This window comes from Bombina bombina, chromosome 1 (genome assembly GCF_027579735.1).
Source record: "Bombina bombina isolate aBomBom1 chromosome 1, aBomBom1.pri, whole genome shotgun sequence".
In the NCBI taxonomy this organism is placed as follows: Eukaryota; Metazoa; Chordata; class Amphibia; order Anura; family Bombinatoridae; genus Bombina; species Bombina bombina.
In genome coordinates this window covers 1,346,275,564-1,346,302,987 of record NC_069499.1, presented here as the reverse complement: position 1 = coordinate 1,346,302,987, position 27,424 = coordinate 1,346,275,564, and the positions used below count along the sequence as shown (strand labels likewise).

The window sequence follows — 27,424 nt, the reverse complement described above, 5'->3', positions numbered from 1 at the left end:
GGAGACCACTTATGCATCTCGTTATTTGGACCTCAGATTTTATGTTTTTTATTGCATTGTATAACATAAAATTCTCTGCGCTGACCAATGCGTGGTAGATAATGGTCTCAGGACAATTTGTAAAACATTGTTAAGGCAAAAATATATATTGCTCAACAGTAATATTAATATAAGGTGTCCAGCGCATAGCCTGCCAAGGAAGCAACATTTATGCCTTTATACTATTTAACTTAGCTAGCATTAAAAATAGGTATATACTGTGATCTCAGGGAGTTATATACAAGAGATGGTTATGAAGCTACCGTATATATTAAAATAAAATAAAAATAAAAAAATAACACTAGATAGAGAAGTCTGAGGTTTAGCCATGCCAGATCATAGACTCCGGAGAGAATCTGACACTACTTCCTATCTAGAATGAGGGGACTAATAAAATATAGAAAAGATCACTGCTGCATATTATAAGAGGTCTAAAGGGTCCATCATTGCACTCTCACAGGAAACTAGCTAAAATCTGGCATAATCAGCACAATGTAGGGAGGGGCACACTATAATAGGTTTCATCAAATTATTTTACATACATCAAAAGTTACTAAAAATCTGGGAAGATATCAGCTCTGAAAGTGAAAGTGCTGATACAATCAACTTTAGTTTAGACTGAGCATGGTATGTATAGACAACACATAAGGTTACTCAACCTATGAAAAACAGTATTTAGTTTAAAACAATAATAATAGAACCCCTTATCTAGCGATATAATATTCTGTGGAGAGCAAATACGTGAGCAGCTTAGATCAGCAAATTTGCAGCTAGCTAAGTCCCTATGTCAAATAAATATGCTATTTGGTATTCCATAAACACACAAGCAAAAGTACAGTTGTAGAGAAAGGCAAACTCCCATATGAACCATCAAACAAACAAACAAAACACCATCAGGGTCAAAGGGCCACTATGAAAGTATAACTATATTGTATATTAACAGAATACAAGGAAGTAACAAAACAGCCATCATAGTTCCGTTACTCCAGGCATGACCCATACTCAGCCAACTCCTGCGCGAATTTCCTGGAGGCAGCACATGCCACCAGTCAGTTGTAGAATCGCCAGAGGTGTTAGCCATACAGGTAAGAAGGCAGAAGGGTAATGTCTCTGTTCTCGAACAGCCTCCCATTTGAGCCACAGCAGTTCTGGGCAGCAAGGAACTCCCATTAGTAGAAAAGTAGGTGAGGAGCATATTTTTTGCATTTGTGTATCTTTTTGGTCCCGGAGCAGATCCTTGACAGAGGCTCTCTTGTGTGTATCCCAGTGACCGGAACAGACATAGGGACTAGTTGGGTCTCAGCCGTGCAATTAATGCTGATCTGCAAGGAGGCAGCGTTGCTTGTGATAGTCCTTTCAGTGATCACGGCTGTAGTCATTACATCCCCAGTCTTGGGCTCTGTGATGGCTTGTGTCTTAACTTCTTCATAGCTGGCCAGGGTAGTTATGAAGCGCTGGGGCCCCAACGCGCTGTTGTCTAGGCACATCGCCAAAGCAGGCTTGACTTGCATAGGTTGCTGGGATAATTGCAGGACTTCAGATTGAAACGCCATGTTTAGCTTTTCAGCAAGGGCCTCATGGTGTTCCACCAAGATATTGCGCAATGCCTCTAGAAATTTAGCGGCATTCTCCATATCGACCTTCTCTTGAATTCTTTAGGTCAGCACAATAGATAAAGATTAATGGTTGCACTCACGGTGCTTGTATAACCTCAAAAGTAGGGAGTTTCTTAGGCAAAGCACACGTAGCACTGCTTAACGACAGGGCCAAGGGCACCCTGCCGTGGGGTATATTAAAGGCCAAGATCTTGTGTCAGCTCCGGGCACCGATGCCAGCAGCAATTCTCGTGGTTTCAGGCACACTAATTGTGGCTTCCAATATATAAGTCGGCTCTCAATTAAAGGATGTGGTTTTAAAGTTTTTAGTGAAAAGCTGTAGCAGCATACAGCAATGCGACTGTTCATGGCCGCTACCCGGAAGTTCCCCCTAACTGTTTACTTTTAACTCATAATACAAGCGCAAGCCCTGCGTGCAAAAAGTTTACTTCTAGGGCAATTAGCACTCTAGTGAAAGTGCTAAATAGTGCTCCTCTCGTAATCTGGCCCTAAATAAATGCTAGATAGAATGATACATTCAAATAAAAGATTAGGTTGAGAATAACATGTAGATGTATTTTTTAAAGTTTTTGAAAAACTTGAAAAAGGCCTGATATCAGGCCGAAACGCGTCGACATATAAATGGTGAGATTATTTCTGATACTCTAAGCAAATATTTTACATTGTTCTTAGTAGTGTTTTTCATTTTTTTCCGCAGGTTTTTATTGTATTTTTGGGACTTTAAGTAAGCCATTTTTTCTTCTTTATCACACAACTTTCATCACAGGATGCACTACTCCATTTAATACTGGAGTCCCCATTTTTTTCATGATATTATTTTTTTCATGATATTGTTTTCATTATATTTTTTTTTTTTAAATTTCACCTTGTCATTTTGAATTTTCTTCTTTTGGATTTTATCTAACACAATTTTTGAATTTGACTTTTTGGATTTGGATTTGGAATTTACCTCAACAGGATTGTTTTTTCAGCACTTTGAACACTATATTCCCCCAGGATACACAGTTATACAAATTGTTTCTTTTGGATATATCCACTGGATTGTTTAACAATTGGACACACATTAGTTTTGAATATTATTTTGTTATCATCGTTGCATTAACTTTGTTCTAACTGTATCAGACACGTCATATTATTCGAAGACTTTTTATCTAGACACCATATATGCTGTGTTCTTATCCATTTAGTTTTTAACCTATATTATTGTGTTCTTTGGTACTGTTTTATTGTTCTATGTACACATGGATCCATGTTTTTAAATAAATTGTTTTCTTGTTTATTAGATTATGTATTAATTATTAAATATGTACTAAATATATATTTTTAAGCTACTAACTAGTCCATTGTTCTATATCACCTCTGCCTTTGGCGCTCACTCCTAAACTCCACTCTGTATCTTAATTCCAAGGTTGACCAGGCACCTTTCTGGAGAGAGCTGTAGGTGTATATACTAGCGCCAGACCCACGCAACTTTCCCTTTTTTAAAGTTTCATTAGCTGTTTAAATATTGTGTCTATAAAACAATGGGAGCTGCCATGTTGTAACTTAGGTTTCCTTCTCTGCTGTGGCCAATTAGGTACAGTTATAAATAGGTCACTAGAGTGTGCATCCAATGGCTGTGTGGAATATAACAGTGTTCTGCATTTCCAGTTCTAACAGAAACTGAAAAGCTCACAATTTCAGAATAGAATTACAGGAAAAGAAGACAAAATAAATAATAAAAGTATATTGTAGAGTTCTTTTTATATATACAATTTATCATATTTTATTACAATCTGAAAGTATTTAATGGGGATGGGGAACCTTGGCCCTCCAGATGTTTCAGAACTACATTTCCCATGATGTTCAACTGGACTTCGAGAGTGCCTAAGCATCATGGGTAATGTAGTTCTGAAACATCAGGAGAGCCAAGGTTCCCCATCCCTGCTTTAAAGGAACATTTTTGTTTTCAGTACTAACTAAAGTTAATAGTTAAAAAAACAAGTTCTCTGTTTTATGGTTTTTTACTAAGTTTATTATTTACCTTTAAGTAAATTTTTTAGTTTTTCCACAAATGTATAAATACAAGAATAAGTTTAAAAATTACAAATAATGACAAAACTAAAGCTAATATAGCTGATTACAGCTTCAAATGGCAAAAAATCTGCTCTGTAGCTCAAAACAAAAATTTTAGTTAAAATGAAAATTTCTAACTAAATTCTTTTGAAACGAATGTGACAATGAACGGAAATGAACTAAAATGGAAATTTTATTTTAACAAAATTCAAATTTTCGGAAGAAACTAAAATTTTCCACTTACACATCTCTAATAGACCCCATATTTATAATTAATCAATTTTTAATGCTTCCTAAATCAAGGGAAGTTTTCTGGTTACCAGAGTGTCAACTGCAAGCTGGCATTTGGTGTTTGTTGAGGCCTGGTTTGCATTTCTTTTTAAAACAAATGATGTTGCTTTCCCACAAATGTATACATTTTACCAGTTAAAACAAAATTATATTAGTGCATTCTATTTTTTGCTTGAAAGATGTTAATTCCATGTCATTTCCATGAAAGAAGTCAATTCCATGTCATTATAATATAAAATTAAATATTATATTAAACGTTATCACTTCAGGGTACCATCATTTATATAAAATGCGTCTTAAGAAATGTATATTAACTGTATTATCGGTATTTCTGATGTTTTACAGTACCTGGGTTATTTGGAAATCAGTTAGATGCTAAAGTGGACAAAGAGGATGTAGTGAACTGGATGTGCTATCGCAAGACTGATTACTACTTTACAGTTTGGTTAAACCTGAATATGTTCCTTCCCCTTGGAATAGACTGTTGGATTGACAATATCAGGTAATGCAAAACACACCATGAAGGATGCATGCTGTAAATGGCATGGTATGATTATACACATCTAACGTTTCATGAGGAACATAATCATGTGATATGGAAAATGTCACAGAAACCTAGGCTATGAAAGAGATGATATAATGATTGGTATACAAGTATAGTTTGTATAGTATAATTCTCTATGAGGAATGTGTAGTGAATATTGGTTAGAAACAAGTAGAACACTATGGGCTCAAGCTCCGTATTGAGCTTGATGGCCCCTGTTTTTGGCGAGTCTTCAGACAAAGACCGCTGCTCCATAACCCTGTCCGCCTGCTCTGAGCAGGCGGACACACATCGCCACAATACAACCCAATCGAGTACGATCGGGTTGATTGACACCCCCTGGCGGCCCATTGGCCACGAGACTGCAGGGGGCGGCGTTGCACCAGCAGCTCTTGTGAGCTGCTGGTGCAATGCTGAATATGGCGAGCGTATTGCTCGCCGTATTCAGCGAGGTCTGGCGGACCTGATCCACAGTGTCGGATCAGGTCCGCCAGACCTTGATAAATATGCCCCCATGTATATAATTGCAAATGAAGAATAAACTAAAAGAGAGCCTATGACTATAGGGATCTCAATTAGGTGCTACCCTACCTGCTATACAATCACTTAAACAAAATAGTAAGATATAGGGAAGAAAAAAGAAAGATAAGAAAAGATAGAAAAGCGGTTTTGGGGCACAATTCTTCAACTTTAAAAATAATACACTTTATTAGTCAATTTAAAATTGTGGCTAATATAAATTATAAATTGAAATCATTCTAGGTCCAGTGGAGATAAATGAGAGAAAACAAGATAAATTAAATAATACCAACTACAGCCTTACACTCAGGGTATTAGCCCATTAAGAGTTCAGCAAGAGCTACAGTACTTGCATTCACACTCTAAAAACTAGATTGCTCGTAGAGATACGTAACCCATGTATTCCCGGCTGATAATCTGGAATCTAGGCGTCGGTCTGGGCAACGTATTTGCGGCAATACTAGTCACTAAGAATTCACACAAACCAACAGATGGCTCGTAGAGATAGGTAACCCATGTATTCCCGGCCGATAATCTGGAATCTAGGCATCGGTCTGGGAAACGTATTTGCGGCAATACTAGTCACTAAGAATTCACACAAACCAACAGATGGCTCGTAGAGATACGTAACCCATGTATTCCCGGCCGATAATCTGGAATCTAGGCATCGGTCTGGGCAACGTATTTGCGGCATTACTAGTCACTAAGAATTCACACAAACCAACAGATGCACTTCCGTCCGTAAACGGACCTTTCTCAATGTGTATAGTATTATTGAAAATACCTGAGTGAAATATCGTCATCCCGGTATTTAAACCTTAATGGAAAACACCCATTTGGGAGATTCATAGCTCTCTTAATCAATAACGGAGCTGCTTTTCTATGTTTTCTTATCTTTCTTTTTTCTTCCTATATCTTACTATTTTAGTGAATATTGGAGTGTACAATTAAAAAAAAAATCTTCCAATTTTACTTCTATTATAAAATGTACTTTTTTTTATCTTGTTATCATTTATTGAATAGCATATTTAGGTAGGCTCAGGAGTGTTCATGTCTAGAGAGCACTATATAGCAGCAATTTTGCAAGAATGCTTTTTAACAATGTTATATGCTTTTGAGCACTAGATGGCAGTATTTTCACAACGTAATAACATTATTAAACACTTACAAAATGTATACCATGTTGTGCTCCAGACACATGCATACTAAGCACAGTTAGGTCATTCTCTTCAACAAAGTAAACCAAGAGAGCAAAGCATTTTTTTTAATAGTAAATTTCTTTTGTTTTAAATTGGTATAATATGCAAGCGTAAGACATCTATGAAGGGAATAATGAATTTTCTATGGATGATATGACACAAGGGATGTTTACTCTAGCATGGAAGATATGATACGGGAGATGTGTGGGGTTATATAGTAGATATACAATTTTGTGAGGGATGTTTAATGCGATATGGAAGATATAGCATGGTGTTAGTTTCCTTTAGTTAATATTAGTGATATAACATAATAAACATTTGTGTAATAGGGAAAATATAAACATATGTGGTGCATTTTGTTTAATATAGAGGATATAACGTATTACCAAAATATTGTGCCCCCTATTGCTGAGTAAATGCAATTTAATTTGACCCAGTAATAAAAAAATAGAGAAGTGCTTGTACTTAGCTAACAGGAGGCAGGTGCATGAACGCTACACAGGTAGATGACATCATGCTGTACATACACGCCCCTGTCTGCCGCAGCTCGCCTCTGGCGGAATGAATTTCGCTGCGGGAATTCAGCATTGCACAAGAACGCAATTTGCGCTCGTGTGCAATGCCGCCCCCTGCCCGCACAAAGGCTAATCACGCGCGGGCAGGAGCTGTCATTCTCCCCGGTTGGAAGAGACTGGGGAGATTGAAATTTGCCACCTAAGAGGTGGCAAAGAGGTTACAGGAGCAGCGGTCTGATGACCGCTGCTTCATAAATACGGACCGCAGGTTCTCTTGTGAGAACCTGCAGTCGTAGGGGCTCGAAGGCTGTCAAAAGCCTTTAATAAATTGACCCCATAGTCTTCTGGAAAGTAAGCACAGGTACAATGTAGAGGTTACAAGTCTATATAAACTAATGTAGACAACCAGCAAGCAGAAAGAGCTTTCAAAAACTAGCTGATATCAAGATATCCCCAAGTATCAGTGACATTTGTCAAATTAGAAAGTATAAACTTCAAAAGCTTCCTACTGATAATACGACCCCCTGTAATGACAGAGACGGTCTACAGTGGTCAGTGTTTGAAGTGTAGCAGAATCTTCAGGAAAATAGTTAATTAACACAGGCATATGATAAACAAATGACAAGACAAGAGGATCCCTCTGAAGGTCTTAATCCACATTTCTGTCTGGAAGAGTTGCTAGCTCATAATGCCTATAAAAAACAATATATGAGGAGGGGCGGAGCCAAGCCGTGCTGGAACATGGCTGCGTTCTAGCTGAGCTCCGTAGCTGTCGTAGCTCTAATGTCACATAAAGGATAAGCGGAGGTCTTAAAATTGCCATTTCTAAACAGCTAACACTTAAGCCCTGAAGCGGAGAAAGAATTTGCTTGCTGCAGACCCATGGGGAGATTTTAGGTGTGGTTTTTGTTTGACCCGGTGGAATTTGCAGCCGCAATTTTTGATTACATAGAGGAGAGAAAACTCTGCAGGCGCTCGCATAACGCATTCACGGAACACCTACCTGGTACAGTCAGCCACGCAAGGGCCACCTGCATTATCCCCACTCACGACCGGAACGGTTCCTGTCACCTGGGTTAAACGTAAGACCACTGAGCTGCCCGGTGTACTACTGCATCGTATCGATCTGCGGCCTGCGCAGGGGTGAGTTTCATGGCCCAGACTGTGGGGGCCCCCACCGCAAACACTACACGCTGACAGAAATAATTAGACTGTAGAGAGATCATATTATACCTGCAAGTTTGGTGTGTAAAGAGGAGGCGATCTATCCACCCCCTGCGAGGCCTATGTGATTTGCTAGACTTCATCTGGCCTATTTTCTAATTTAAAACTCCAAGGCCTACATAACTATAAACTCCATAATCAGCGGGCCTCTTACCAGCCACCGGGAGTGAGTGATCAAGATCCTGTCCAGGCCTGAACCATTCGTCTGACGAGTTGCAGGTGGTGTTGAAATGTCACAACGCAAAGGCCCAAAGTCAGATAAACTACCTAAAGCAATATCGACTACGCCATCAGTGTCTACTTTCTTCCAATCATCAGAGACATCACCCCCTGAAACATCTCACTCTCAAGACAAGTCCCCTTCAGACTTACAAATAGAATCTTCATCTTTGCATCATCACACATTAAAGATGCTACAATCACAACTTGCAGACCTTCCCTCTAAGTCTGACCTGGCTTCCTTAAAGTCCTTTATCAAAGAAGAAATGAGGGACCTTAAAAAAGAATTAACAGATATGGGCTCTCGAATTGAATACCTGGAAGAGGGGCAAGATGCTCTTAATAATTTAGTCAGCTCCAATACAACTCAGTTATCAATACAGGATTCAATTGTCCAGAGCCTACAGGAAAAGATAGAGGACCTAGATAATCGTGGAAGGCGCAATAACCTTAGGATACGTGGTGTTCCAGGAGAGGTCCAGCAAGAACAGCTAAAATCATATCTGAAGGACTTATGCGCCTTTTTATTACCAGGGTCACCTACTCTCCAGACCGAGGACATTGAGCGAATACACAGGGCTCTCAGACCACCTTCAAAGCCGCCTGCACCCCCCAGGGATGTAATTATTAAGTTTCTACGTTATACCATTAAAGAAGATCTATGGCACGCAGCACGGGCTAGAAGAGAAATCTCGTTCAGAGACAGTTCCTTGCAGATATACCAAGATCTCTGCCCACATACTATTCAGAGGAGGAAGGAGGTGAGATTTATCACAAAAGCTCTCCAAGACAATGACATTCGATATCGATGGGGTTTCCCCTTAAGTATAATAGCTACTCACCAGGGCACTCAGGCCATATATAAGAACTTCCAAGACCTAGAAAATTTCTCCAAGAAATTAAATATCTCTATCCATCCCCCAGAGGATAATGTACTGAACACATCTTCTCAATTAAAAGACAATAATCGTGACCCTCCCAGGGAGCAATGATCTCAATGGATCAAATCACAACCTAAGAGACGTAAAACAGACCCTCCACCACGAGAGGACTCTCACTAGCAACTTCACAAGGACCTTTTTCCTTTACTTCACAAGCCCTTGGAAACACCTCCTAACATTATGACTTAATCTAAGGCTACAACAACGGCCCTACTGTAGTACTTTATAAGGAGGTACCTGAATATGAAGGTTGGGTAAGACATACGTTAAAAATATTGTTGTGATATGATGTTTGGTTTAGTTTAAATAACACCACAAAAAGTTTTGATTGCATCCCCCTACCCTAAGCTTCTTATGGGGCCTACCTAATTCAGTCCCTCCATCATCACACTACTCTCTCATGCAGTGGAGAGAGGGGCATATCACATTCATACAGCAAGAAAGATGGAAAGGGATCCTCCTTCTACTATGAGGTTCTCATTAACTATGCAAATATTACTTTTTATCATGCCCTCAGGGACTTAAATGTTAAATTTCCTCATGATTTAAGTTGTCTTCACCTGCTAAACCAATAGGGCCCGCCCAGAAGGGTCATTCTGACCTATATGCTAGAACCGTTACACATACAAAGCACTAATATTGTTCTGATGATATAATGTTCAGTTTGTATTTCATGTTGTAATGAAAGTCTTGTTTTTACTTATTTACTGTGGTATCAGTGTGAGAGACCAGGCGGATTTTGTTTGCTTAGAATAGATCCACCTCTCTCACGAACAGACCCCCCCCCCCCGCTATCCCATATTATAACTTGAATATATTTGTTTAGAGCAAAGATACGACACCATTTCCCCCAACTATGGTGTATAATTTCACAGATACACTATGTGTTGAAAATGTTTACTACAGTTTTTTTTCTGTTTGTTACTGTTTTGATAAATATGTTTTTAAAGTCTCGAATGTTCCAACATGTTTTTATTCCAAAGTCAGGAGTTCGATATACCATTATCTCAAGTCATCCAAAATAAGTTTCATGCTAACAATTCATGTCAACAACAGCAATGAATAATCTTAAAATCTTGTCCCATAACGTAAAGGGTCTCAATATTCCGCAGAAAAGATCTGTGGCAGTTAAAGATTATAAAAGACTACACTGTGATGTGGTGATGATTCAAGAGACCCACTTTAAAAGAGGCCATGAGCCCAAATCCTCCTTTTTGAAATTTGGCCCTACATATTTTGCCTCAAACTCCACTAAGCATAACGGTGTAGGAATACTAATCAATAAAAACACCCCTCTTAAGGTTAACTCAGTTACCAGAGACAGGGAGGGAAGGTATTTAATTCTCACAGGGTCTCTCCACCATAAATATATTACATTAGTTAATATCTATGCCCCCAGCCTAGAATCCCCCCGTTTTTTTCAGCATATATGTAAAAGAATTATGGACACACGCCAAGGTTGTTTGATGATTGGTGGTGATTTTAACATAGCCTTAGACCCATTAATAGATTGCTCCACAGGCACATCCTCAACCTATACCAAAGTCCTACACCTAGTCAAAACCCATCTCTCCTCCTTAGCAGTTCATGATGCTTGGCGCTTGCACCATCCTAATGTTAGAGACTACACCTTCTATTCCTACCCACACCAACACTACTCCAGGATAGACTATCTCATGATTGATGTCACCAACCTGGCCCAAGTTACACAAACAGAGATTCTTCCCATAACGTGGTCAGATCACGCCATGATTAGTTGTACACTAAACTTCCCACTGCAACCCCACTTACAGCGAACCTGGAGACTAGATGAGACCCTATTAAAAGATCCCATGATCAGAATTCAAACGGCCAATAAACTAGAAGAGTATTTCAAGCTAAATGACACTCCTGGCATTAATCCCCAACACTTGTGGAATGAACATAAGTGCTTTTTACGTGGAGAACTAATAGCTATGAAATCTGCCAAAATAAAACAAAATCATATTTACCTTTCTTCTCTGTTGGCAGATTTAAACAAATTACAGGAAATACATAAGGCCTTCCCTAGTGATCGTTCCCTATTAGACAGTCTAGAACATAAGAGACAACAGCTCAATTGCTACCTAGGCAAGGAAGCTAAACGAAACGCTTTATATCTAAAGAAGAAATTCTATGAGGGGGCAAACAAGCAAGGGAGGATGTTAGCCAGACAACTGAAGAGAAAAACACTTAGTAGATATATTACACATATTAAGGATGAAAGGGGCAAAGACTGTTATACATCTGTGGACATAGCAGAAAAGTTCAGACAATACTATGAATCATTATATAACCTGAATCGTAGTGATACAGCCCCAACAGACAATGCCATACAAGATTATTTAGCACAATTAGGCCTCCCCAAGATCACATCAGAACAAAAAGATGACTTAGACGCCCCTTTCACATCATCTGAGATTCTAAATGCAATCAAATCCCTTAAGGGGGGCAAAGCACCAGGACCGGACGGCTTTGGAAATGAGTATTATACCACTTTTAAAGACCTCTTGACTCCCTACCTTCTACGATATTTCCATACGATTGAAGAGGACTGTATGTTTCCCCCCATAGCTTTACAAGCTAAAATAACTCTGATACCAAAACCAAATAAATCTTGCTTGTTTATCCCAAATTACAGACCTATTTCTTTAGTTAATTCAGACATTAAAATATATGCTAAAATTATGGCAAATCGCCTGAATAAAGTACTGCCCCAAATTATTCACCAGGACCAGGTGGGCTTTGTCCCTTTCCGTGAAGCCAAAGATAACATGGTGCGCAATCTACATTTACTATGGTATGCCCGATCGCAGAATATTCCCTCTGTTTGGCTGTCCATGGACGCGGAAAAGGCCTTCGACCGTGTCGGATGTCCTTTCCTTAAAGCCGTTCTCAACTCGTTTGGGCTGGGAGCTAAGACTATACACAAAATCTTTGCTCTATACAACAAACCTAGTGCCCAGATTGCTCTTAATGGTATCATATCTGACTCATTGCAAATAACAAATGGGACGAGACAGGGATGCCCCTTGTCCCCACTGCTGTTTGCCTGCCTCATAGAAGCCCTAGCAACTAAAATTAGATTAAATAGAAATATACAGGGATTCCACATAGGAGGGGAGGTATACAAGATGTCATTATTCGCAGATGACATTCTGTTTTTGCTACAAAACCCTATAGATTCTATCCCACCACTGTTAGAAGAATTGGAGTTATTCAATAAGTTAACAAATTTCAAAATAAATGAAACCAAATCAGAAATGTTAGGGGTTGCCCTAGACTCTACGACGGACACGCTGATTTCCAATAGATGTTCATTTAAATGGTGTAAAGGGTCCCTGACATACCTAGGAGTTCAACTTACAGATAATGTAGACACACTTTTTTCATTAAACTATACCCCGATTAAAACAGCTTTGATGAGGGATCTCTCGTCATGGACGAGGAGAAATCTCTCCTGGCTAGGAAGAATTCATACAGTTAAGATGAATGCTTTCCCCCGCTTACTTTATATTATGCATACACTTCCCATACCTATCCCCAATAACTACACCCAGCAAATGCAGCGATTGTTTGGGTCGTTCATATGGAATAGACGCCCCCCCAGGATTAATAAGTGTATTATGACTCGCTCAGTGACACAGGGAGGCCTTGGGGTCCCAGAAATTGAGAGTTACCGTAGGTCTATTTTCTTGCAGAGAATTTTAGACTGGAGAATACACAGTGCACATAAGAGGTGGATCTGACTAGAGGAGAGACTCAATGAGGGGGTTCACCTCCCCTCAATCTGCTGGAAACCTAATTTTCAGGTCTCCAGTTGTCGGATTACTAACCCATTTACACATGAGACCCTTAGGGTCTGGGAATATGCCACTAGAATGAACCCTTATCTGACTTCATGCCCTAGCCCCCTGACATCTCTTGCGTATAATGATGAGTTTTCACTACTTTCGCTTGCTAGAAATGGGGTAGAAGAAGACATAATAAAAGAGACTGTCATTGCCCATGTTACTGCTAATGAGCAAATAAGCACCCAGGCCCAGATGCTGGAAAAAGGATACTCATGGGCCGCTAATTGGTTCTCATATAGAAGGGTACACCATTACGTGACAACACACGAACATCACCCAAACATCACTAGACCATTGACGGTAATAGAAAAATTATTTTCCTCATCCCCACCACTCAGACATAGTCTCTCTTACTTATACAGCATTACCACTCACCCTCCTCCGGGCGATCTTACTCGCTCCATAGAGGCTTGGGAAAATGAACTAGGGCTTCCAATAATGCCCCAAACAGCCACCAATATCTTTCATAATACCAAGGCCTGCTCCACATCATCCCGAATAAAAGAAATAAACCTCAAAATTCTCCATTCTTGGTATATGACCCCCAAGAGGATTCATAAATTATTTCCTAACACTAATAATACTTGCTGGAGATGCGGTCATGTGGGTAGTGGCATGGGCCACATGTGGTGGTGGTGCTCTCACCTAAATTACCTATGGAGAAATATAATAGCTGAGATAGAAAGTATTTTTCAAATAATCCTCCCCCTAGACCCTCTCGTGTGGCTACTTAATAAATCAATCAAGCTCCCACAGGCTCACCATAAACCACTCTTAAGAATCATGATCAATGGGGTTAAAACACTGGTAGCACAGAATTGGAAATCTAAAGAGGTCCCCTCAATAAAAATGTGGCAAAATAAAGTTACTGAACTAATTGAACTAGAGGAATATGGCTCCTACACCTTAAATAAAAGAGATTGTTTTATAGAACTACAGAATACTTGGGAACAGTACCTAAAAACTTGATGAACTAAATCTCTGTCATGCCTAATGTCTAAACCTGTATTTCATTGACTCAATGTGACTTTAACTACATGTCACCTGAAAACGTACATGAAACTGTATTTGATTTGTAACTACTTTTTCTTTGAGATGTTGTAAAATATTACTGATTGGATTCTTAATAAAAAGATTAAAAAAAAAAAAAAAAACAATATATGAGATTACTTATATCTGTAATTTTCATATATTTAATACACCAGTACTGTATGAATGTACCAATATATATAAGTCTAGAAGATATGTCTAATGCCTAGCACAACTATGATGTGAATTAAATAAATAACTGTATTGGAGATATTTAAAATGTTTGACAAATTATATTTAGAAAATATCAAAGGTTCTAAATATGACTGATACGTACCCATATAATTTGTGCTATGATTTATATCATAATTATCTTTTTATGCACCCAAAATAACATTATAAAGAAATGTCCTCAGAATATGGAATATATTCATATTAAATGAAATAAAAATCAAGTATAAATATATCTAAATAATTAGCTCCCTCAGAATTAAACTTCTAATTACATGTATGTTATGACATAGATAATAACTAGAAAGTGTAACAAAATATACAGCAGAATATGAAATTAAATTATACTATTTAAAATTTCCTGAACTATTTATTTATATAATACTGAAAATTAAATTATAATTACCAATTCCTCTAATATAATATAGCTCTCCAAATTCATCCCTTGATAACCCTATAAATAGGAAATTGTCTGGGAGATGTGGATTATATATATATTGGCAGATATAAAATTATACCCCTGTCTAGCATTATATATATAAATATAAATATATATATATATATATATATATATATATATATATATATATATATGCAGTCAAATTAAATCACATATGAAAATTACCCCATTGTTTTATTAAAACTAGGAAATCATAGTGTGTTTAAATAGACACTTTATAAATATGTATAAAGAAAATGACATTCATGTATTTAAAAAAAAAAAAAAAAAAAAGCATTAAATATTTTACTAATAAAAACTTAATTCAAGGGCCTGAACCCCCCCCCCCCCTGGTGGTCGATATGAATAATGCAGCCAAGGTATTTAATTATGGAGAATTAAATTACCAAGGGAGTAAGTGGCTAATGAGAGCTAAGTTCACACCAAGAAGTCCTCTCATTGAATGATTCAAGAATGGAGGAGGCGCTATGTTAGAGTCATAAGCTCCACACAGTAGAAGTGAAGGCCTTAATCCTTGCTGATTTACTGACACTTACTGATCTGCTGCCTGGGATTACACAGTCTTTGTGAGACAACTGTGTGGGACACTCTTTTTAAAGAAAAAGAGCAAACTATTGGTCCCACTGTTCCTTCCAAGTTGTGGATATTTTCCTTTATATGACATTGAAGAAACTGGATGTTGAAACTCTCAAATTGGCTAACTAGTAACGTATAAGTAGGTACTATAGGTTAAGATTTCTTTATAGCAATAGTATAGCTGAAGCTGTGAGTAAATAGGTACTTCATATTTATAACCTAATATTAAATAGATCAGTGTATTCCAGATAATAATTATATTAGCATTAAGTGAATTTACTATTGAGGAGAAGAGAGATTTTGTATTTTATACTTATGAATTGATTTGAAGTTACTGTGATATATATTAGAAATTGTCTTTATATTGGTTTGATGATAACTTATTGCTATTGCATCGATAATATATTGATTTATTTGGAAGTGTATACATTTCTCTGGTTGAATTTGGAAATTATATAAGACTATTTTGGTTAAATTGCTAAGTTAAACTTCCTGGAAATTCTATCAGATTATTGGATTTTAGTTAAGATTGGTACTGTAATATTTGGCCCATATTTGCTAACCAAGTGTTGTTAAAGGGACACTGAACCCAAATGTTTTCTTTCATGATTCAGATAGAGCATGCAATTTTAAGCAACATTCTAATTTACTCCTATTATCATTTTTTCTTTGTTCTCTTGCTATCTTTATTTAAAAAAGAAGGCATCTAAGCTTTTTTATGGTTCAGAACTCTGGACAGCACATTTTTATTGGTGGATGAATTTATCCACCAATCAGCAAGGACAACCCAGGTTGTTCACCAAAAATGGGCCTGCATTTAAACTTACATTCTTGCATTTCAAATAAAGATACCAAGAGAATGAAGAAAATTTGTTAATAGGAGTAAATTAGAAAGTTGCTTTTAATTTCATGCTCTATCTCAGCGGTTCCCAACCTGTGGTACGTGTACCCCTGGGGGTACTTGGCAGACCAGTTGGGGGTACTCAAAAATATTGTTGGTAATGGTGGAAGATCCGGGGGGAGGGTCGGGGGGGGCACTCTCAATGAGTCATCAACTAATAACCATCGTGGAACTGTGGAAGGAAGGAGCGTTCAGCCGGAAAGTTACAAGTGAAGTCTTGGCCTGGCATATAGGCAGATGGGAGCCCCTGCACCTGAAATATGTGGACCGGGTGTGGATGACTCCGGTCCACATATTAATGATCACCCTGTCACCAGACAGCTTAGCCTCCTGCTTCACCCACCCCCGTGCACAAAATGTTGACTGCGAGTGCGCAGTTAGAAACAGCACTGCAGCAGCAGCATAGCTGCATAGACACGTGTGGTAGAGCTGTGGAGGTTGCGAGTCACACAGGCGTGGCGGGTCTGCATCCCCAAATAAGTTATAGTCAGTGCTGGTAAGTAAAGTACTAATGCTAGTGCTTGCTTGAGTCAGATTGCTTCACTTCCAACTAAAAACGTCCATAGTGGCTGGGTGGTTTATATCGATCTGATCTCACAAATTAAATTATTTATTTTTCTGATCATTACGCTTTGACTCCCCCCCCAGGGCCGTGTTTAGGGGCAACCAGGCAGCTGCCAGGGGCGCCAGCCACACAGCAGGGCTCCTCGTGAGAATGAGATCTGAGCTTTAATCCTGTTGATACACGTACAGTCGTATGCCATTCAGATATAGCTTACCTCCCCTATAAAAAAAGTGCTTCCTTTATTTTGAGGGATGGGTGTGGGTAATGAAGAGAGGGGGTACTCATAAATGAAAAGCCTAATCAAGGGGTACGGGAGAGAAAAAAGGTTGGGAACCGCTGCTCTATCTGAATCACTGAAGAAAAAATTTGGGTTCAGTTAGTAATCCATATTGTGCAATTGATTGATGCTACTGGCTAATTATAAATTGTTCTAGTAAAATGTAATTGTGATATTTTGAGTTAAGGTTAATTTATAAATAATATTGTGTCATTATCCAGGGTAACAGACGATTTAATTGACAATTAATCTAAATATTTCTATAGCTTGCTGTATATTTTAATATTGCAATAGTCAAGCAACATATATCTGTTCATGTGATATTCTGTTTACTGCATAAATATAATCACTGTGTTCATAAAAATTACAAGATCAGAACTCAGGAACTATTTTAACTTAATATTTAATAATAATTTTATTGTCATTAATTTCTAGATATCTCAATAGTATTATTTTGGAATACACTACAGAGATTATATAACATTTCACTGGAGTGTACTGATAAGATTCTACTATATTAATTGGATACATTGCTGACGATAATTTTATTATTGTTATTAATTATCAATATTCATAATTCCAATAATCAAAATACATAACAACGTAAATTGAAAAGTCTGATAAAATTTCAAGAAAGTTTCATGTCCCTTAACAGTTAGCATCTCTAACACTGCAAAAACATAACATTTAGCATATCTTACTCTAAATAAAGAGGAATAATTACCTTAGCTGAGCCTCCTAAACTTGGCCTATCAATCAAGCTACTTTTTTCATTACACAGCTTTGTTTTCTAAAGCCAATCACATATAGTTTACTGGGCAGTTCAGTCTTGTACTTGATCTGTACATTGGGTAGATCAGTCTAAGACGTGTGCATTTAAAGGGACACTCAAGTTAAAATTTAACTTTAAGGATTCAGAAACATACAATTTTAAACAACTTTCCAGTTTACTTTCATTAACAAAATGTGCAGTCTTTTTATATTTACACTTTTTGAGTCACCAGCTCCTACTGAGCATGTGCAAAGCTTCACAGAATATACTTATATGCATTTATGATTGGCTGATGGCTGTCACATGATACAGGGGGAGTGGAAATACGCATAACTGAAATTTGTCAGAAAAAAAACTACTAATCATATGAAGTTTAGACTAAATGCTATTGCATTGTCTTTTTAATATGCATTTGTTGATTATGCAAATCTACTGTATTTACTGGTCCTTTAATTAGTAAACACAAAAATAAATCTCATTATGATTAAAATGTTTATTGTTGTTTTTGCAATGAAAGTGTTATATAGGACATTGTGTGTGGTGCATACAGATGCCAGTGTAACCTGTGTTTGCTTTCTGTAGAGTGGTTTACAACAAGACCACACGGATGGCATCAAATGCTCCAGGAGTAGATATACATGTTCCAGGGTTTGGAAAGACCTTTTCAGTTGAATACTTGGATAAAAGCAAGTTGGCAGGTAAGGGGGTCTGTTTTCTAAGAGGCTGAGTTCTTAATTTGCATTCAGTAAATTAGTCTTAATATTCCTTTATTGTTATACAGGTACAAATTCCCACATCCAGAATTCCAAAATCCAAACTTTTTCTAAAATTCAAACTTTATCACAAATATTTAAAAAAATGTTTTATCAAAAATTACTTTTTTCCTTGCTTGTAGTCACAAACGTATTAAACAATGATATAAAACTACCTTTAGTTAGATGTATAAGCTGTATTATGACATTAAAATACTGACTAAATGACATATATTGTTGTTTACTTGGTTCTATGCCCTCTCCCAACTGTCCCATTTTAAAGATCCAAATATTCAAAAATCCAAACCTTTTCTGGTCCCAAGCAGTTTTGGATAAAGGGTTTTCTACCTGTACCAGCTTTCTTATGGGATTTCTTTACCAACGTCAAAACACACAGCTGTATGTATGCCATATATTATCATTGTAACACAAATATTTCTCACTTCTTGGCAAAAAATAATAATGGCCTATATTCAAGAAGAATGAAGTAGTAAAAACAGTGAGACAAATATGCATTACAGTCATTCGGCTAGATTACGAGTCTTGCGTTAGCCTTAAAAAGCAGCGTTAAGGGGTCCTAACGCTGCTTTTTAACGCCCGCTGGTATTACGAGTCAGGCAGGAAAGGGTCTATAACTCACTTTTTTCCGCGATTTTAGCATACCGCAAATCCCCTTACGTCAATTGCGTATCCTATCTTTTTAATGAGATTTGCCTAACGCCGGTACTACGATCGCCTTAAAAAGTGAGCGGTAGACCTTCTCCTGTCCAGACTCCTACCTCATATAAAAGTCAGTAGTTAAGAGTTTTATGGGCTAACGCCGTAACATAAAGCTCTTAACTAAAGTGCTAAAAAGTACACTAACACCAATAAACTACCTATTAACCCCTAAACCGAGCCCCCCCCCCCACATCACAAACACTATAATAAAATTGTTTAACCCTAATCTGCTGACCGGACATTGCCGCCACTTTAATAAATTTATTAACCCCTAAACCGCCTCACTCCCGCCTCTCAAACACTAGTTAAATTTTATTAACCCCCTAATCTGCCGTCCCTAACATCGCCGACACCTACCTACATTTATTAACCCCTAATCTGCCGACCCCAACATCGCCGCTACTATATTAAATTTATTAACCCCTAAACCTAAGTCTAACCCTAACCCTAACACCCCCCTAACTTAAATATAATTTAAATAAAACTAAATAAATTTACTACTATTAAATGAATTAATCCTATTTAAAACTAAATACTTACCTATAAAATAAACCCTAAGCTAGCTACAATATAACTAATAGTTACATTGTAGCTATTTTAGGATTTATATTTATTTTACAGGCAACTTTGTATTTATTTTAACTAGGTACAATAGTTATTAAATAGTTATTAACTATTTAATAACTTCCTAGTTAAAATAAGTACAAATTTACCTGTAAAATAAATCCTAACCTAAATTACAATTACACCTAACACTACACTATAATTAAACTAATTACCTAAACTAACTATAATTAATTACAATTAAATTAAATAAACTAAATTACGAAAAAAACACTAAATTACAGAAAATAAAAAAAGAATTACAAGAATTTTAAACTAATTACACCTAATCTAATCCCCTTAATAAAATAAAAAAGCCCCCCAAAATAATAAAATTCCATACCCTATACTAAATTACAAATAGCCCTTAAAAGGGTCTTTTGCGGGGCATTGCCCCAAAGTAATCAGCTCTTTCACCTGTAAAAAAAAATACAATACCCCCCCAACATTAAAACCCACCACCCACACACCCAACCCTACTCTAAAACCCAACCAATCCCCCCTTAAAAAACACCTAACACTAACTGCCCGAAGATCACCCTACCCTGAGACGTCTTCATCCAGCCAGGCACAAGTGGACCTCCAGAGGGGCAGAAGTCTTTATCCGATCCAGGCAGAAGAGGTCCTCCAAGCGGCAGAAGTCTTCATCCAGACGGCATTTTCTATCTTCATCCTTCCGGAGCGGAGCGGGTCCATCTTCAACACATTTGACGCAGAGCATCCTCTTCATCCGACGGCCGACGACTGAATGACTGGTCCTTTAAGTGATGTCATCCAAGATGGTGTCCCTTTAATTCTGATTGGCTGATAGAATCCTATCAGCCAATCAGAATTAAGGTAGGAAAAATCCTATTGGCTGATGCAATCAGCCAATAGGATTGACCTCGCATTCTATTGGCTGATTGGAACAGCCAATAGAATGCAAGCTCAATCCTATTGGCTGATTGGATCAGCCAATCGGATTGAACTTCAATCCTATTGGCTGATTGCATCAGCCGGTAGGATTTTTCCTACCTTAATTCCGATTGGCTGATAGGATTCTATCAGCCAATCGGAATTAAAGGGACACAATCTTGGATGACGTCATTTAAAGGACCAGTCATTCAGTCGTCAGCCGTCGGATGAAGAGGATGCTCCGCGTCGGATGTCTTGAAGATGGACCCGCTCCGCTCCGGAAGGATGAAGATAGAAGATGCCACCTGGATGTCCTCTTCTGGCCGGATAGGATGAAGACTTCGGACCCTCTGGAGGACCACTTGTGCCCGGCTGGGTGAAGACGGCTCAAGGTAGGGTGATCTTCAAGGGGGTAGTGTTAGGTTTTTTTAAGGGGGGATTGGGTGGGTTTTAGAGTAGGGTTGGGTGTGTGGGTGGTGGGTTTTAATGTTGGGGGGGGTATTGTATTTTTTTTTTACAGGTGAAAGAGCTTATTACTTGGGGGGACAATGCCCCGCAAAAGGCCCTTTTAAGGGCTATTTGTAATTTAGTATAGGGTAGGGAATTGTATTATTTTGGGGGGCTTTTTTATTTTATTAGGGGGATTACATTAGGTGTAATTATCTTAAAATTCTTGTAATTCTTTTTTTTCCTGTAATTTAGTGTTGTTTTTTTCATAATTTAGTTTATTTAATTTAATTGTAATTAATTGTAGGTAGTTTAGGTAATTAGTTTAATGATAGTGTAGTGCTAGGTGTAATTGTAACTTAGGTTAGGGTTTATTTTACAGGTAATTTTGTCTTTATTTTAGCTAGGTAGTTATTAAATAGTTAATAACTATTTAATAACTATTGTATTTAGTTAAAATATATACAAAGTTGCCTGTAAAATAAATATAAATCCTAAAATAGCTACAATGTAACTATTAGTTATATTGTAACTAGCTTAGGGTTTATTTTATCGGTAAGTATTTAGTTTTAAATAGGATTAATTTATTTAATTATGTTAAATTTATTTAGTTTAATTTAAATTATATTTAAGTTAGGGGGTGTTAGGGTTAGACTTAGGTTTAGGGGTTAATAACTTTATTATAGTGGCGGCGACGTTGGCAGCGGCAGATTAGGGGTTAATAAATTTAATATAGTTGAGGCGACGTTGGGGGGCAGATTAGGGGTTAATAAATATAATGTAGGTGTCGGCGATGTTGGGGGGACAGTAGATTAGGGGTTCATAAGTATAATGTAGGTGACGGCGGTGTCCGGAGCGGCAGATTAGGGGTTAATTATATAATGTAGGTGTCAGCGATAGCGGGGGCGGCAGATTAGGGGTTAATAAGTGTAAGATTAGGGGTGTTTAGACTCAGGGTTTTGCCAACTTACCGCTACCGTAAGCAACGCTGGTATTGAGGTGAGATGTGGAGCTAAATTTTGCTCAACGCTCACTTTTCTGAGGCTAACGCCGGCTTGCAGAAAACTCGCAATACCAGCATTGTCTTAAGTGAGTGGTAAGAAAAAAAGGAGCGTTAGCATCGCACAGCCTTACCGACAAAAACTCGTAATCTGTCCGATTGTTATTTTAGAAAGCATCTGGTGACCCTTACCAACCAATACCTATGTAATGAAACCCCTGGCCCCACTAGGTGATCCCCCATGGTAGCCCTTCAAAAACCTATAAGATCCCTATATTATTACCATTTCCCTACACCGTCCAGTAACTGTCCAATCACCTAAGACAGTGTTTTTCAACTCCAATCCTCAAGTTCCCCTTAACTAGAGCACAGGTGAAATAATCAGCTGATGGGTGAGAGCAGGTTAGTAACCATGGTTACTGACCAGCTGATTATTTCACCTGTGTTCTAGTAAGACATCATGAAAATCTGGCCTGTTAGGGGTACTTGTGGACTGACCTAAGATACCTCCCTTTAGATATTTCCCCTGTATAATATTCTAGCTAATTGCTCTCCCCCACAATCCTCAAACTCCTAAACCTTACAACACTAAAAAAAAAATTACCACTAACCACATCTTAAATATTTTTTAAGTATGTTCTTTCTTCAGCTTCTTCTGCCCATCATCAGTTGGTCCCTCATTGCCCTATTCATTGCTGTGTGGTATGAGCCATCTCCTTCTCTCCTATATATTTTTGTGTGTGTATTTGTGTACGTATGTATATGTGTGTGTGTATTTGTGTACATCTGTATATTTGTGTGTGTGTGTTGGTGTACGTGTGTATTTGTGTACATGTGTATATTTGTGTGTGTATTTGTGTACGTGTGTATATGTGTGTGTGTGTATTTGTGCACATGTGTATATTTGTGTACGTGTGTATATTTGTGTGTGTATTTGTGTACATGTGTATATGTGTGTGTATTTGTGTACGTCTGTATATTTGTGTGTATATGTGTGTGTGTGTTTGTGTACGTGTGTGTATTTGTGTGTGTATTTGTGTACGTGTGTATATATGTGTGTGTGTGTATGTGTGTATATTTGTGTGTATATGTGTGTGTGTGTGTGTATTTGTGTATGTGTGTATATTTGTGTACGTGTGTATATGTGTGTGTATTTGACTACGTGTGTATATTTGTGTGTGTGTTGGTGTACTTGTCGTGTGTATGTGTGTGTGTATTTGTGTACGTGTGTATATGTGTGGGCGTATTTGTGTATGTGTATTTGTGTATATGTATGTGTGTGTGTGTGTATTATTGTGTGTATATTTGTGTGTGTATATTTGCGTATTTGTGTGTATATGTGCGTGTGTGTGTATTTGTGTACACATATGTGTTTGTGTGTGTTTATTTGTGTATGCGTGTATGTATATGTATGTATATGCATGTGTGTGTGTGTTTGTGTATATGTGTGTGTATGTATATCTATGTGTGTATGTGCGTGTGTAATGTGTGTATTTGTATATGTGTGTGTATATATATTTAAACGTGTGTTTATGTATATATATATATACTGTATGTATGTGTATGTATATGCATGTGTGTGGGTGTATGTGTGTATGTATATCTATGTGTGTGTTTTATGTATACCTATGTGTGTGTGGGTTTATATGATATCAAAACCTTAACAAAAGGGAAAAAAAATAAAGGAAAAGGGGGGAAAGGGCCCAGGGGTTCCCACCTGTTATGTAAATTGTCATTGTAAGATGCATCTTTCTATATTGCTCATTACACTTTCTTGCAGGTTATTTCCACACCCTTGTGCAGCATTTGGTTAATAATGGCTACGTAAGGGATGAAAATGTCAGAGCTGCTCCCTATGACTGGCGCATAGCTCCCAGTGAGTATATGAAGTTCTATATACTATATGCAGCCAAATGTGATCACACAAGTTATTTCTGCTAGACCACATCATTATGTATTACTCAGGTTACAATGTATGTAGTAAAATATTGTTTGTGAGGTAAAATAAGTTCTTTCTAATATCTTTTTATTAGAATATTTTTTTTAATATATCATGTTTTATTATAAAACATATTCCTAGAAAATCTTTTTTAATATTAAACCTACCCATTTTGTTCAGAATGGGCTTAAAGGAACATGAAACTCAAAATTTTTTTTCTTTCAGGATTTAGGAAGAGAATTCGATTTTAAAAAACTTTCCAATTTATTTCTTTTCTAATTTGCTTAATTCTCTTAAAATCTGTTGTATAAAAGCAAATCTAAATAGGCTTAGTAGCTACTGATTGGTGGCTGCACATAGATGCCTTGTGTGATTGGTTCACCCATGTGTACTGCTATTTGTTCAACAAAGGATATCTAAAGAACGAAGCACATTAGATAATAGCAGGGGCAGAACTACCGAGGATGCAGCCGTCGGGACTGTGACCGGGCCCAGGAGGTCCTGCCCTCAGGGGGGGCCCGGGCCCCAGCTTAAGCACGTGAAAACTTTTTGGGTGTTTTTTTTTAATTTAATGCTGCCGCAACTTCACAGCTTTGGAGTACACATTGGCTCCTCCTGATTGATTGCACATGTAGTTAGTACTGTGAGTCCGGGAGTCTGCAGCGCGACACTGGGAGAGCAGAGCTAAGAGTGGCTTCTAGTAAGTGGCAGCTGTGTCTGAATTCTGAGATCACGGTCCCAGATGTGTACTGCAGGCAAGTAACCAGGCAATGCCATTAGCGCTGTGGCAGTTTTGTTTAGCAGCTTTATATGGGTGTTTAGAAGACAGTGTGTGACAGTGTGCATAATACACATTATATTTAAATTGTATCATACGTGATATTAAGATTTGGGTACTGGGCAGGCAGTATTTAAAAAAAAAAAAAATAGCCCAGTGGGCAAGCAGGCAGTGCTGTCTCATCACCTATTATAACGCCTCTGCTCCCCAAACTACATAATAGGGTTGTCACCCAGCAAGGAGCTCCATTCTCTCCCTCCTTCCCCTGTGACTCGCTCCCCCCCTCCCCTGTGACTCTCTCCACCCCTCCCCTGTATCTCTCTCCCCCCCTCTCGTGTGTCTCTCCCCCCTCCCCTGTGTCTCTCTCCCCCCTCCCCTATGTCTGTCTTTCTCTCTCTCTCTCTCTCTCCCTACCTCCCCTGGGTCTCTCCCCCTCCCCTCTCTCTCTCTCTCTCTCTCTCTCTCCCCCTCCCCTGTCTCTCTCTCTCTCCCCCCTCCCTCCCCTGTCTCTCTCTCTCTCTCCCCCCCCTCCCCTGTCTCTCTCTCTCCCCCGTCTCTCTCTCTCTCTCCCCCTCCCTCCCCTCTCTCTCTCTCCCCCCCCTCCCTCCCCTGTCTCTCTCTCCCCCCTCCCTCTCCTGTCTATCTCTCTTCCAGCCCCTCCCTCTCCTGTCTCTCTCTCTCCCCCTCCTTCTCCTGTCTCTCTCCCTCCCTCTCTCCCCTGTGTCTATCTCTCCCTCCCTCTCTCCCCTGTGCCTATCTCTCCCTCCCTCTCCCCCCTCCCCCGTCTCTCTCTCTCTCCCCCCTCCCTCCCCTGTCTCTCTCTCTCTCTCCCCTCCCTCTCCTGTCTCTCTCCCTCCCTCTCTCCCCTGTGTCTATCTCTCCCTCCCTCTCTCCCCTGTGTCTATCTCTCCCTCCCTCTCTCCCCTTTGTCTCTCTCTCCCTCCCCTTTCTCATTTTAAGTGTAAAGTTGACATGATTAACAGAATTGTTTTTTACTGTTACAAGTTGGGGGGAAAAAAAGAGAAAAATTGAATGTATAAAAATCTAAATTTTTAAGGGGACCTTCATGGATTCTTGCACCGGGCCCAAGAGGTTTCTAGTTACGCCTCTGGATAATAGAAGTATATTGGAATGTTGTTTAATTTATTCTCTATCTGAATCATGAAAGAAAAATGTTGGATTTCATGTCCCTTTAAGTCGAAAGCCTAGATTCAATTATACCCATTCATGAAACTATTATGTTGCAGAAAAAAATGACTGCAAAATCACAACTTAAAAATCGTGGAACGCATAAAGATTTGTTCCCGCCTCTTAACACAGTCACAAGTTGTGAATAAAATCATGGACTGTAAAAACCTTGAAATGCTTATATAAAAACTTTCATATATAATGAAACAACTTTGCAATATAAAGAAAAAGTTAAAGGGACAGTCTAGTTAAAATTAAGCGTTCATGATTCAGATAGAGCATGCAATTTTAAACAACTTTCCATTTTATTTTTATCATCAAATTTGCTTTGTTCCCTTGGTGGTATTTTTGAAAAGCTAAACCTAGCAAGGTTCAAACTGATTTCTAAGCAGTTGAAAACGACCTCTTAGCTCAGAGCATTTTGAAAGTTTTTCACAGTTAGATATTACTAAATATAAATAACAGGTGACAGCACTATCTTTCAGCTACTCCTACCTAATAATATGCTCATGCACGGCATAGAGTCATGTCCCATACTCTAAAATAATATCAAATAAATAAATCCCAGCAAACGAGTCTTAGCAATACATGTTTAATTGTAATATATTCACCACAACAGGGCAAACAACTCAATTCTTGATATGAAAGGTACAAATGTACATCCATTCACATTCACACAAACCCCAACCACCATGCAAATCCGCTGAATTGAGCAAGAAAAGTGTCCACACTACAACATGCAATCAAACGATATTCATACTAAAAAAATCAAATCAAATCTAAAAAAGTCCAAAATCTAGATATAACTCCCCCCAAACTTGAAAAGCAAAACTTAAAACAATATATATAGAGAGTCACTCAGCCTTAATAATCCAAAATCTCCTGAGAATTGAAAAAATCCTAAACAGTGTGATCAGATAGTCCTTATATCAATGAAACCATTTTGTAATGATCATTCACACTTGCGTAGGTGATGAGATACATAATATGTACATATATGATAATCCTTTTAACAGTGGATGCACATTGCAACAATTGTTATATTCTAGTAATCCACATACGAGCTGCATGTGTCTGTATGCACTAACGATAGGCTGCTGTGTCTTGATCACTCGGTTTAAACGATACAACTCTTCTGAGGATTTAAAATCAACCGTTTACAGCAGACCTCTCATATGATGAAACCTTCCTTAAAGGGACAGTCTACACAATAATTTTTATTGTTTAAAAAGATAGATAATCCCTTTATTACCCATTC

At 38.1% G+C, this 27,424-nt stretch overlaps 1 protein-coding gene across 1 annotated transcript in view; it reads left to right on the top strand.

Moving 5' to 3' along the window:
* Positions 1–27,424, top strand: part of LCAT (lecithin-cholesterol acyltransferase) — a 167,815-nt gene that overhangs the window by 84,461 nt on the left and 55,930 nt on the right. The window contains exons 2-4 of the mRNA XM_053695326.1: positions 4,347–4,503; positions 18,428–18,543; positions 24,042–24,137. Coding sequence (XP_053551301.1) covers positions 4,347–4,503; positions 18,428–18,543; positions 24,042–24,137 — 369 coding nt within the window. The remainder of the gene's footprint in view (positions 1–4,346; positions 4,504–18,427; positions 18,544–24,041; positions 24,138–27,424) is intronic.